Source organism: Enoplosus armatus, chromosome 11 (assembly GCF_043641665.1).
Source record: "Enoplosus armatus isolate fEnoArm2 chromosome 11, fEnoArm2.hap1, whole genome shotgun sequence".
Classification (NCBI taxonomy): Eukaryota; Metazoa; Chordata; class Actinopteri; order Centrarchiformes; family Enoplosidae; genus Enoplosus; species Enoplosus armatus.
In genome coordinates, this window is record NC_092190.1 from 23,055,318 (window position 1) to 23,067,784 (window position 12,467).

The window sequence follows — 12,467 nt, forward strand, 5'->3', positions numbered from 1 at the left end:
CACATGGTTAGCACAAAGAAAAAAGCAAAAAAACAAAAATGTAACTGATGTCAATAAAAAAAAAAATCTAATTAAGGATTCATTCATTATCCTTTTTGAATTAATAGTAGGTGTTCATATGTTTCTGTACCTTTGACAGCCCTAGTTTAAACATCAGAAGTCTGTAGCATAACTTAAAGCAGGTACCATACAGTATAATCTATACACATAAAGGTCTTCATGAGAAAATATTATCTGTTATCTACATATCGTGTCCATTTCCTGGTAACAGCGTTTTCATGTCTTACTCAGACACTCGACCTTGATGTCCTCAGCAAGGTACTATGTGAACTGCTTTCAGTACACCACTTTGTAAAGGGCTAGCAAATACTGAATGGCAATTGTTTGAAGATGCGTTTATATACCCTGGGCTATCATATATTTGAGGGTAAAATGTATGGCTTTTAAACAAATAATGACAGAAAATTGTCCTTAACCCTAGCTATACTTACTATTACATTTTTAATGTAACATATTATAATCTGAAGCAAATATTACAAGATAAGCATATTACTATGGACAATGAGGGGAAAAAAAGTATGAAATAGCCAGTTTTGCATTGTTCAATCAGTGCTTTCTTGTGTAGTTCATATATTCCTGATGTAGAAATTATTAAGACTGGATGGATGATGAGGTGTTTGATTGCTCTCAGCTTATCATGTTGAGGAACTTGCTTTCTTCAGCCAAGGCTGTGAGCATAGAGTTCATGTCACCGATGGCCATGTTGCCAATCCCTGCAGGTACAGACGCGAGGGTGACAGAGTTGCGGGGGGTGGTGAGACGTGAGGAATTCTGGGAGAGGCTCTGCAGAAGGCCAGGACTCAGGGTGCCTGACATTAAACTGGAGTGGTCCCCATCATCTAGCATTGTGTCAAAGTCGATCTGGGCATGCTCTGTGCCACCAGATCCACCAGTGGAAGAATCCACCGTACTGCTCGAGACCTGGTTGACTCCTGGTGAGGCCATGTTGGCTGCAGCAGTGGTGTTGCTGACAGGAGCCTGGCTGGCACAGGGGGACATGGGGGCCTCAAAGCTGACAGAAGTTGGCTCAAACACATGAATCTGACCTGTGTAGAAAACAGCAGAGTTCGGATTTTCAGAGCTGTTGTGGGCTGCCGACCCATTGGGCCTCTTTGGGCTTGCCTCTGAGGTGCCAGTACCACGACTGGGGCTCAAATCAGATGACTTGGGTATTCGGCTCGGTTGCATCATGCTAGACCCTGTGTGTTGTCTGGTAATAGACTTGGGCTCTGTGGGAGGCCTGGGTTGTAACATTCCTCTGCCTCCATTATGGATATTGTGCTGGTGCTGGGAGAGAACACTGTAATTTTGCTGCTGATCCACTTGGTTCACATGAGAATACCCATCAGCCTGTGTCCTTGCTCCGTAACTTTGCAGTTCTGGTTCTGCCATACTGTTCCTGGTAGGTCTCACGCTAGTGCTCCCAGATATCGAATTTGGGATTGCCTCTTGGCCAAACCCTTGCTGAGGACTCATTTGCTCACTAAAGTTCACATTGTTGCATTGCCTCTGTTGTTGATGCTGCTGGTGGGAGATGTTCATCAGCCTCTGGCTGTTGTGGTTCACATACCCCTGCATAGACATATTCTGACTCATAGGCACTACCTGATGGTTGCTGCCCAGGCCTTGTCCTTGTCCCGGGAGGGAACCAAAATTGTGCCTCTGCTCAACAACAGCTAGGTTCCCCCTTGGAGAATGCTGTGGTTGTTTGGAGAGCTTGGTTGTGGTGTCCACAGTCCCTGAGCTCACCTCATTCCATTGCACCGGCATGTTATTCTTGTTCATGCTGTCCGATGGTGCTGAGAAGGGCTGCCGGGAGCCACCTGGACCCATATGGCAGGATTGCATGTCCTGACCAGACTGAGTCATGGTAGGATCCACCATGGCCATCCTCCTCTGCGCATAAAATGATGCTGGTGGGGGCATGCCTGTCTGGTAGCCCTGAGCCTGATTGTTGGAATGGTAGTCCACTCGCCCCGAGTTGTGACCTGAAGGGCCAGAATTCTGGGACCTGAGGTACTGCACCACATCATCTGGAAGCACCATATCATCCTCCCCACTCTGCTCCCCCCCAATCATCATCCCATCTACTGCCATGTTCTCCATGGCTACATTCTCAGAAATGCTGGGTGGTCTAGGGGCGAATGGGTAGCGTTGCAGGCTGCCATCAGAGCGAGTGTAGCCCTGCATAGCCAGTGCCTGGTGGCGTTCAGCTGACGTACCATTCATGGGGTTCATGCTGTTCATGCTGTTATAGCGCTGGACCCTTGGAAAGGAGAGAGGGTCCAGTGTGGGACGACGTACTGGGTCACTGGCACGGCGTGGAAGGTTGCTGGGTACCTCATGGGGCATCATGCTCTGTGTGCCGTATCCAATATCACTGCATCGCCGAGGCACAGTTCCAGAGGGTGGCTGATGGAATGGGTGCAACGAGCCTTCCTGGGAGTCACTGTAGAGCGCCATGCGGGTCCTCAGGCTCATTCGATCCATATTGGGCAGAGGAGTAGGTGGAGCTCCACCAATGGCAGCAGCATACTTTGCCTTGAGACGATAATGCTGAGCTGGTGTCAGACTAAGGAGGCTTGGGAGACCTCCTCCGCCACTGACCCCACCACCACCTCCACACTGGCTGGCCTCGCTGGAGCGGCGAGACAGATCAGTGGAGATTGGGTCATAGGAGTCGGCCGAACTGATATTGTTGTGGCGGTTGGCGCCAAACTGGGACGCCTCACTGGAGCGGCGGCTGGAATAGCAGGGGGAAATACCGGAGGAGCGCCGACTCATGGTGTAAGCTGAGCTGATGGTGCTGGTGGTGCTGTCACGGCGCTCATTCAGCTGGTTCAGCAGTGTTACTTCACATGAAGACAGGTCACCCATGCGTTGACCAGGGTACGAACCGCTTAAGTTACTCATCACATTGGAGCTCTCCAACAGGGAACCTGGCAGACACAAGGGACATTATTATAAAATAACACACACTAATGTAAAATTTTTGAGGTTTTTTGAGGTAATTTACGGTTATAGAGTGACCATTGCTGTACGGTATTTGGTTGTTTTGGCTAAAACATAATGCTATTCAGCCATCTTGCATCATAACACAGGAAAGGACTCAAAAAATGATGAATACATGAATAAAAAAGCAGATTTCCTAAACCTTCCACACTTACCGACTGCAGGTATGGGAGGCAGCTTCATGCTGTTGCGTTGGCCCTGCAGTGGCTGTGGTGCAGAGTTGACCCAGGGGCAGGAGTCCCTCACGGTCTTCAGCCTTTCCTTCTTGATGTTCTCCAGCTTGATGGTGACCGCGCCACCATGACCCATGGCTTTCCTCAACTGAAGCCCCATCCCAGCCTGCTGACCCCCAGCGGGAACAGTGGAGTCAACCATGGGGCACTCATCCTGTGCACTTAGGTCCCCGAAGCTGCCCCCGCTGTGCATGGCCATCTCCACCCCACTGTCGTTGTTGTTGGCGCTGCTTAGAGGCGACGGCTCACTGCTACATGACGAGTGGCCGCCAGGACTGGACTGATATGTCTGGAGGAGGACAGCGGGGAGGAACTTGATGTAAGTGTAACAAATCAAAACTATAGAAACTTTATTATAAATGACTGTGGTACTTTGTTTATATTTCCACATTCTGACAAAATGACAGCAATTTTCTATTTAACAAAATTGGTAAAAAAAAAAAAAAAAAAAGACAAGAAATTTGAAAATAATAAAAGCTGTAGTCTCATGCCAAGTTCAGAGAACTCCATTATGTATTCTTCAATATTAAATAATTACCACAGTTAAAAAATTCTGATTGTAATGGTGTTTTGTAATAACTAATGAAGGCCTATAATTCAATAATCTCATTAATTATAGATGACTTTGATTTATTTACAACAAGAAAACAAGTGGATAATAGATGAGTTCTGTGAGCAACAAACCAGCACAACGGCGACAGTAATTCAAACGAAAATGGACTAAAGTCTTGATCACAGCTAGATGCTGGCACTATTTGTTCAGCAGACATGCTAAAACAGTCCCAGCCTTTGAATATTAATGTGACAATGACTTTTATCATCCGCCGACAGCAGAGGCTACTGCCAGTGAGGCTACTGCCGGTTTAATGGTAGTGTGTGTGTCTCCATACATGCATATGTGTGCATCCCACATACAAAGGAGCATTTTTTAGATTGTCAAAATGGATAATCATGCAAAGAGGACATTTTACATCATGCAAGAATGCAACGATGTAGCGTGAAACATGAGGACACATTCGCACATCTCCCATGCTGACTTGGAACAAGACAGAGAGACAGTTTGAGTGCTCACCTCAGTGAAGTCTGTCCATAAGGAAGGTTAACTTGAGAGAAGCAAGTTCAAGCAACAACCAGAGAGGTGAGTTAGGAAGGATGCAGGCAGTACCGGCAGTTAACATTTCACCTCAGAGCAATGTTAGTAAAGTGGAAAACAGTAAGAAAATAAGTGTGTCCTTCTCTTTGTTGTTTCCTAAACATACAAAGCCATGCAGTACGACCTTTTTATATTAACAGGTGAGATTGATCACTTGGAGTGCGGAAAGTGGTGCATTTCCTTTAAGGTGCAGTCAATCAAAACCCCAGTTTAAGAGTTTAAATCAAATCTTGCGCGCACATTTTTTTTGTGAGCTATAAAAGAGGTTTGCGTGGCTGTTTTGATTGATCAGGACCCACCATAGAGTTCTCGGTCTTGATAGACTTGACTTGTAGGCAGTCTTCCACTCCTCTAGAGGTGCTGTTGGCCTCCATCTTGCCGTCCACGCCTCTCGCACCGAGCTTGGAGTTCGCCTCATTCTCCCCGTTGCCTTTGGGTGGCTGCTGTCTGGGAGGTACGTCGCTTCGTTGTTTCTTGGTGACGTGGGCTTCGGGTCCGTGGACTGTCTTAACATGCTTCCTGAGAGAGCTGGGGTCCGTGTAGCGCTTGGTACAGCCCGGGATCTTACACACATATGGTTTCTGCAGAGAGGGATTTAAGGCCCAAATGAAATTAAATTGCATTTTTTGTGTGTGTTGCAGGATACATATCTACTCTGTAAATCACTTGTCCTTTGAGAAAAAATAATACCCTTGCACCCCCCTCCACAACCCGACCTTGCCACCTTCCCCTCTGTACTAGGGGTAATAACTCCTATTTCCCCTATTTCAGCCAATCAAATCTTGCATAAAGCAGTAATATCAGCCTCTTTATGGACATTGTAATGATTAAAGGGGACCCATTATGCTCATTTACAGCTCTATATTTCTATTCTGGGACTCTACTAGAGCAGCTTTGCATGATTCACAGATCAAATGAGTCCTTTTTTTTATCTTATACTGGCCCTTTATGCAGCCCCTCAGTTCACCCTCTGTCTGAAACAAGCTGTTTTGTCTCTTTAAGGCTCTCCTCCATAAAAGCCCACTTTATTCTGATTGGCCAACTTCCCGGAAGCCTACGGAGGGGCAGGGAGACGTCTCTGAGCCCTGAGCACCGCCTCATCCTCTTGCCGGTGTGCTCGACGGCATATGACAGCTACATTAACTTCGCTTGGAAAATAGCGATATCGGGCACTGAGTGTGATGAATTTAGTGTTTATCAGACCACAACGATAGATGCCACCGGAGAGGAGTGTTTGAGGGGACTGGGCCTCACTGATTACTGTACAAAAACACACAACTTTATACACCGATTTTGGTGAAAGTCGATCATTTTATGGAGAAAAAGTTTCCTGGTTTTCCCTCTGAAAACCTGGTACGAAAAAGCATACTGGGTCCCCCTTCACGTCAGTTTCAGAGTACGCTGAACACGAAGCTGATGGTGGCTCAAATGCATGAAATGAGTAAGTCAGTTGATCGACGTGTGTGCGTGAACGTACCTCATTCGAGTGTGTGCGGTTCTGGTGCTTGGCCCGGTCTGAGGCGTTGGAGAAGGCCTTGTTGCAGCCTTCGTGTTCACACACATACGGCTTCTCCCCGGTGTGGGACCTGAGGTGGGTCTTGAGGTTTTCCAGGCGAGAATAAGCTTTCGAGCAGCCCTCAAACTGCAGAGAGACAGCGACAGACAGTGAGACGGACTGCCTGGCTGCAGTATTATTTTGTCTGCAGCTGGGTAGAAAAAAGAGCCGGGCAACAACAACAACAACAACAACAACAAAGCTCTGCATGTTTCAGTTTTCATATGTAATCTACTCTTGGACTCGTGCCCACCTACTGTGGCATGCCACACAAAAGCAAAGCAGCGCTACACTTTGGTAAAAAGGGCTATTATGTGAAATATCTCAACTAAGTGTGAGGTGTGGTAGGGCTCTTTGTCTGGTGTGCTTTGCTGAGACAAGGAGAAGTCTGTCTTTAGCCTTTGTATTCACTTGTACTGTACAAGCTATAATTTGATATTCCTTCTGAGCAGCCATTGTGAACGTAATTGGCTTTGAAATGAAAAGAGAATAAAATTAGACCAGCTCAGAAATAGGATATGAAAGTCCGAAGATTCTCCCTTAAAAGACGAGAGTGAAGGAGTGTTATGAGAAGATGCACGTGGGATTTGCGCAGGGCGTATACAGTGTGGTCTTAATAAGGACCCATGGCCCCCTGCTTGTCTGCAGATTTTAATTACGCGCCTATGCCGTCAATCAGCTTTCTTCGCTCTCTCACTCACCAGTCATCTGTTTTAATGCATTCACAAGAGCCTGTGAGCCGGCTTTGAAGCCAAGCAAACAGGCCCTCAATTTGATCTTCACACAGCAAATGAAGGCTTCAATAAAAACCCTCACGATTTTATCAACATGGAAGAAATCACTTGAGCTATAAGAACAAAGAAAATCACATGAACATTTTTTTTCTTTTTTGATCATAGGGAAAAGTTGGTGAACCAGTTGACCAGTCAGTTAACTGTTAAAAGTGTGGGTGTTTTCTCAAACACTCCTTCATACCTCAGGCCTTTAGCCACATGGCACTTATGCAGCGCAGATTAAGCAATATATTGAAAATCAGATTGCTTGTAAACAAGCACACAAAAAATATACTTGTGTCCTTTGTGATATTTTTTTTACAATAATTTAAAGATAGCAGAATTTATTTTTATGACATAATAAGAAATAAGAATAAATATTTCTGCGTGGCATGTTACATTTCATGCTTATACAGTAAATCCTACACATTACCCTACCGTCACGTCTCATAGACACCACCACCTACCAAATCCCAAATTAGTCAGCGTAGTGATCCCAAATCACACTCGCTCGCTCGTGGTCATTAAAACATTTTTCACGCCACAGATTTTACACATGAAGATCAATTTAGTCCAGTCTACTGCCAGAGCGCGACACAGTCTGTGAAAACAGTTGTCTAGTTGATGTCTACTGTGGCTCTGGAGGCGCTTTGTCAAGTCATTTTGATGTCATCAGCGTTGCCTCAGCTTGGGGCTCAGAGGCTTCCGATCTATAACAAAAAGCCTCCGCTACAAACCGGGGGCGTGGAGATTGGACCACGTGGACACTCATGGAGGCTTAAGTTTTTTTTTACTAAAAGTCAGGATATTCCGGCCTCTGCTGCTTTGGTTATCCGTCTCTCGCGAGTCGTCCAACTACATGGAAAGGCAATGCTACGCTGATTTGAATACAGCAGCCAGTCAGCGGGTGAATCAGCCAGCGAGCCAGACGGTCCTGCGCTCAGTCACCGACAGTTCACTACAGTGTTTTACTAGTACCAGGTTCTTACTGTGCATTTATGCGGCTTCTCCCCGGTGTGACGCCTCATGTGGACCACCAGCATGTACTGAGCCTTGAAGGGCTTCTGCTCCCGGGAACACTCCTCCCAGCGACACACGAACTCCTTCTTCTCACCGTGGATGTGGTCGTTGTTGATGTGCTGTTAGAAATGGAATCATAACGTTACGTCTGTGATACAGGCGGCGAGGCAATGTTAAGTGTGTGTGAGCGTGTGTGTGTTACTAAAAACGAGTCAGCAAATTCTTGTTTTTTTCCCACCAGAAGATTCTCCCTCTTTCATGTGTCCACACACACACACACACACACACACACACACACACACACACACACACACACACACACACACACACACACACACATTGTGAGTGACGGTGCCATCCATTATGGCTGACAGTTATTATGCATCTGTCAACAGGAGACAAAAACTAGTAAAGCGCTGTGTCTGTTTTTTCAGGCGTGTGTGTGTGTGTGTGTGTGTGTGTGTGTGTGTGTCTCTCTCTCCCTGTTAGTTTCACAAGGAAGAGGAACTTCCTCAGATCCCAGTAAAAGTGATCAGGAAGTCAGTGGGGGAACACACGATGTTTCCTGTGTGACTTTAACTTACATTTTATATTAGCTGGACTAACAGTTCCAGAAAAATTTAACTAAATGTGAAATTTAAATGATCCGTCTACACTGCAAAATTCTACATCTTTGTGTAATTCCAGCATGTATTTCATTCTTGATTGTGCCCTCAGACCACAACAGGTTTGATCAAACACACAATGTTTCTGAACAGCTGCGCTTAAAGACTCTCGTCCTGTGCACCACACGCAAATATCCCCACACCCAGAGGAACCACCTCATTTCCTGAGGACATCCAGGCCCACAGTGGTCCACTTATGTGGCCACTTCTCCGCCAGCGAAGAAAAGCCCAGCGGTTGGCGATTCTGCTGCGATCTATTTTGGGTGAAGGAGGAGGAATGGAAACAAGCGGAGGCCTCTATTTTCAGGTTACACACAGCTGTGAATCCATCATCTTGGGGGTTTGTGAAACAGGATTACTTTGGTTAAGCAGAAGCCAGAAAAACCCACAGGTGTGTGTTTTCTTTTTGCTGATATTGTGAGAACCGTGTGTGAAACCCTGAATGTGCTTAGGGAGATGCTGTCAGGACTTTTTTGGTTTTTTTGCAGGAAACAATGGCTATTACACCCCTGGATTTCTTGTGGGTTTTTATGAAGTTGATAGAAGGCAGAGACCTTTTAAAACCCCACGGTCCTGTGAGGATTTAAGAATGTGTTGGCCTCACACTGTCCATCCACATCTGAGAACAAACCGCCGCAGATCCTCCGCTAGCCTACTAACTAATCCTGGCAAGCTCTCACAGAGTTGGCGGCTAGGGGAGCTGGAGTTGGAGCGAAAGTTCTTAAAGGTAACTCTGGTCCTGGCTTGTTGCAGCCCATAGCAACCCGTTCGCCCCCCGCCACCTCCCGTCAGTCTCTGGGTCTGTGGACATGACACGTGCCCCTCCCACCACTGCTCTGAGGTTCCAGAGCTTCTGGCATGACGATGGATTTATGGCCAGCCCTCTGGGCTTCAGGGGTTGGGGGGTGTTGCTGGGAGCGAGAGGTTAAGGGTTAGGGGTCACGGGGCTGGGGGTTGGTGGGGAAGGGGGGCACAGCTGCAGGGCTCAGGCTTGAATTTGACGAGAGCCCGCAGGCTCATTAACGCTGCGCGTGTCACCCCAACAGGAAAGGATCAGTTACTGGACAGCTTTCGGACCGGACTCAATCAGCATGGATTTAATGAGTAGCAGAAGAGTTGCTTGAACTTTTCACTTTCTGGACAACAAAAGGCAGCGGCTCTGATGGCATCGTTTGGGATTTGCTTTCACCACAGCAAAGGAAACTACAAACGTTAATGATGGCGTCCAGAATAGCAAGACGAAACATGTCTGCCAAAGACTTGCCACTGGACAAGGTTTGTGTTTTCCCAGTGATTTTATAGGGGTCTACGGGCCGTAATAAAAAAAGTGCTGCGGAGTCTGTCATTCAGGCATTCGGACACCAAGCCAAGTCACTCACATGGACAAGTTGGTCCTGGGTGTCATATTCCTTGGTACAGCCCTCCCAGTGGCAGTTGGTCTCATATATGGCCTCGGGCTCCTGTTTGCACTCGTCTTTATCCAGATCCTCACTCAGGTCCAAGATCCCCCCACCGTGGTCCTGGAGAAAGGGGACAGCGCTTTGTCAGAAAGGGGGGTAACAAACGGTACAGATGTGTGTATCCACTGAGGCGTATAAATGACCAGAATAAAAACATGCAAACACAGTCTTTCACCTGAATCTGTGGTCAATACGTTACAGAAGCCTTCTGTACTGTTTTGCATCTCTCTTATCTTATCTGTTTCTCAATCCTAACGAGTTGTTGCTTGATCGCAATGCGTGACAACACCACTGATTAAAGCTGCATTTTTATTCGCTACCAATAATCAATTCGAGCCAAATGAGCAACTGCAGCTAAAGAGGGGACCATTTTCCCTCTGTGAATGGCTGAAACTGTGACAGAGATAGCTAAATTGCAAAAAAAATGACGTGTCGACGTGTGAATCCTCATGTTCTGTTGAGGTCGTTTGAGCTGCTATTGCACATATAAAAATAATTTGTTTTTAATGGGTCACAGACATTCGTCCAATCTAAATAGTACATTTTAACAGTTAATGGTTCATGATTGGTTAACGAGGGTCGGCTATCGGTCAGAAAAAGAAAAATCAAAATTAGCATCGCTAAGTGCAACCTAAAACTAATATCTAATGTTGCATTTGTCTTTTGTTTTTCAGGATTTCAGATTCTCCACTAATGCCCACTGATTTTTGATTCTCTCACCTGAGAGGATGGTGAGATGGGCAGTGGACCCTCTGCTTCAGTCTTAACCTTTGACCTCTTGGTGGTCAATGGGTTGACTGTGCTACTCACTGCTGGGTCTCCACTGGCATTCTGAAGGACAGATAAGAACAGAGACAGGGTAGAAGAGAGGCCGATGTGACTTTTTGAAGCAGAAAATGAGGCACCATTTATCCAAACACCCATCGACTGACCAGACAACCCACTTATTCATAATCCATCAGTGAATCATTCCATTAATCCTAACACATACCAACCTACCCGTCCATTAACCCTCCCACTCACTCTCCCATGAATTTAACCATCCACTTCATTTATTAAACCGCCAGATTCCACTCAGTTGCCACAACTGCTCACAGTCGCCACAGGGAGTGGCGTAGGGGAATCAGATAACAGACTCACAGAGATACTACGCAATTGTTTTTGGCTCGATAGTCCGCTGCAAAGAGATGTGTGGAGTCCTGGTTGCGCCAGGCACCGGGACCCATAAGTCAGACTAAGACCCGCCGCCGAGACTAAACAGTTTAGACTGCTTTATGATCACCAAAGCCGCAAGGAAATATGAAAGAAGAGGAGTTATTACCCTCGGTACAGAAGGGGAAGGCGGCAGGGTTGGGGGTTGTGTTGGGGGGGCGCTTTGATCTGCCAACAGATTCTGAAGACGACAGAAAGACAAAGACGAGGCCTGTTACAGCTCTAATGGAGACGAAAAGAAAGATTTCAAATGTAAAGCAGCTGATGAATTATTGTGCATGTGTGTGTATATTGTGGTTCATTGGCGGGGGTCCGATAATGAAGGGGGGGGTCTCCTAATCCCACCCAGACGCTACAGCGCAGTTCAGCATTTCTGGGGGCCTCGATGATTCATTCACTTGGCTGAAAACCAAGAGGGAAATATGGTTCTGATCACTGCTGAAATGAAGCCGAATGGGCGTTTGCGCGCGCGTGTGTGTGTGTGTGTGTGTGTGTGTGTGTGTGTGTGTGCGAATGGGGGGGTGTGTCTTTGTTTGTGTTTGTGCGAAAAAGGTGCAAATATATACTCTTGGATGGTCTCGGTGTGTGTCAGTGGACACCGTGCTGAAACAGAGCTGGGGGCAGCTGATAGCAGCCGGAGCTGAGTGATTCACTGAGTGGGAAGTTTACATTACGAGTGGCTGTGGTGTAAACAGTGGGCTGATAAAGAGACGCAGAGCAGACAGTAAGAGGTAAGACAGATGGAACTGGGAGGGAACCTCCTGCATATTTCCAACCTGAGACAATTTACAAAATAAAACTTAATTCAAAGTACATTTAGGCTACATCGACTAGTTGATCGCATATAAAATTACAATTCTGGGTAAGTGAGTGTAACATTCAAGGCTACAAATGCTCCCATTCCTACCTGGTTTGCCTCGGAGTTGGAGCTGTTGTGGGAGGTGGACATAGGTGAAGCGGTCAGGGGGTGCTGGCGAGCAGAGAAAGAGGACGGCGGCGGCTGAATGAGGGGAGGCGTGTGCCCGAAGGCGTTGAGGCCCCTCTGCTGGGACAACAGCTGCTGGTACGCCACCGGGTTGATGGGGTGAGGGAAGCTGAACGAGGGGCTGAGGGAGAGCAAAAAGGGAGAGGAGTTAACTCATGGGAAAATATGAATGAAAACGTTTCTAGGGGCTGATATTCAAAGAGGACACCCACACTGGTAGTCACGTTTGAAAGAATTCCAACTCATTTGCACCAAAATGTCCCGTTTTGGCCACATGAGTCCTCACTGCCCAGCGACGCCAAGTGTAAGCTAGCAACGGTCTGGGTCACTGATGTGCCT

General features: G+C 46.8%; 1 protein-coding gene across 1 annotated transcript in view; it reads right to left on the reverse strand.

Annotated features, from left to right (window-relative positions):
• Positions 1-657: 657 nt before the first annotated feature.
• Positions 658-12,467, reverse strand: part of gli2a (GLI family zinc finger 2a) — a 74,401-nt gene continuing 62,591 nt past the window's right edge. Inside the window, exons 7-15 of the mRNA XM_070914241.1 lie at positions 12,051-12,249; positions 10,652-10,762; positions 9,851-9,991; positions 7,776-7,925; positions 5,936-6,100; positions 4,758-5,039; positions 3,228-3,594; positions 1,917-2,999; positions 658-1,859 (exon numbers count right to left, since the gene is read on the reverse strand). Coding sequence (XP_070770342.1) covers positions 688-1,859; positions 1,917-2,999; positions 3,228-3,594; positions 4,758-5,039; positions 5,936-6,100; positions 7,776-7,925; positions 9,851-9,991; positions 10,652-10,762; positions 12,051-12,249 — 3,670 coding nt within the window. The 3' untranslated portion in view covers positions 658-687. The remainder of the gene's footprint in view (positions 1,860-1,916; positions 3,000-3,227; positions 3,595-4,757; positions 5,040-5,935; positions 6,101-7,775; positions 7,926-9,850; positions 9,992-10,651; positions 10,763-12,050; positions 12,250-12,467) is intronic.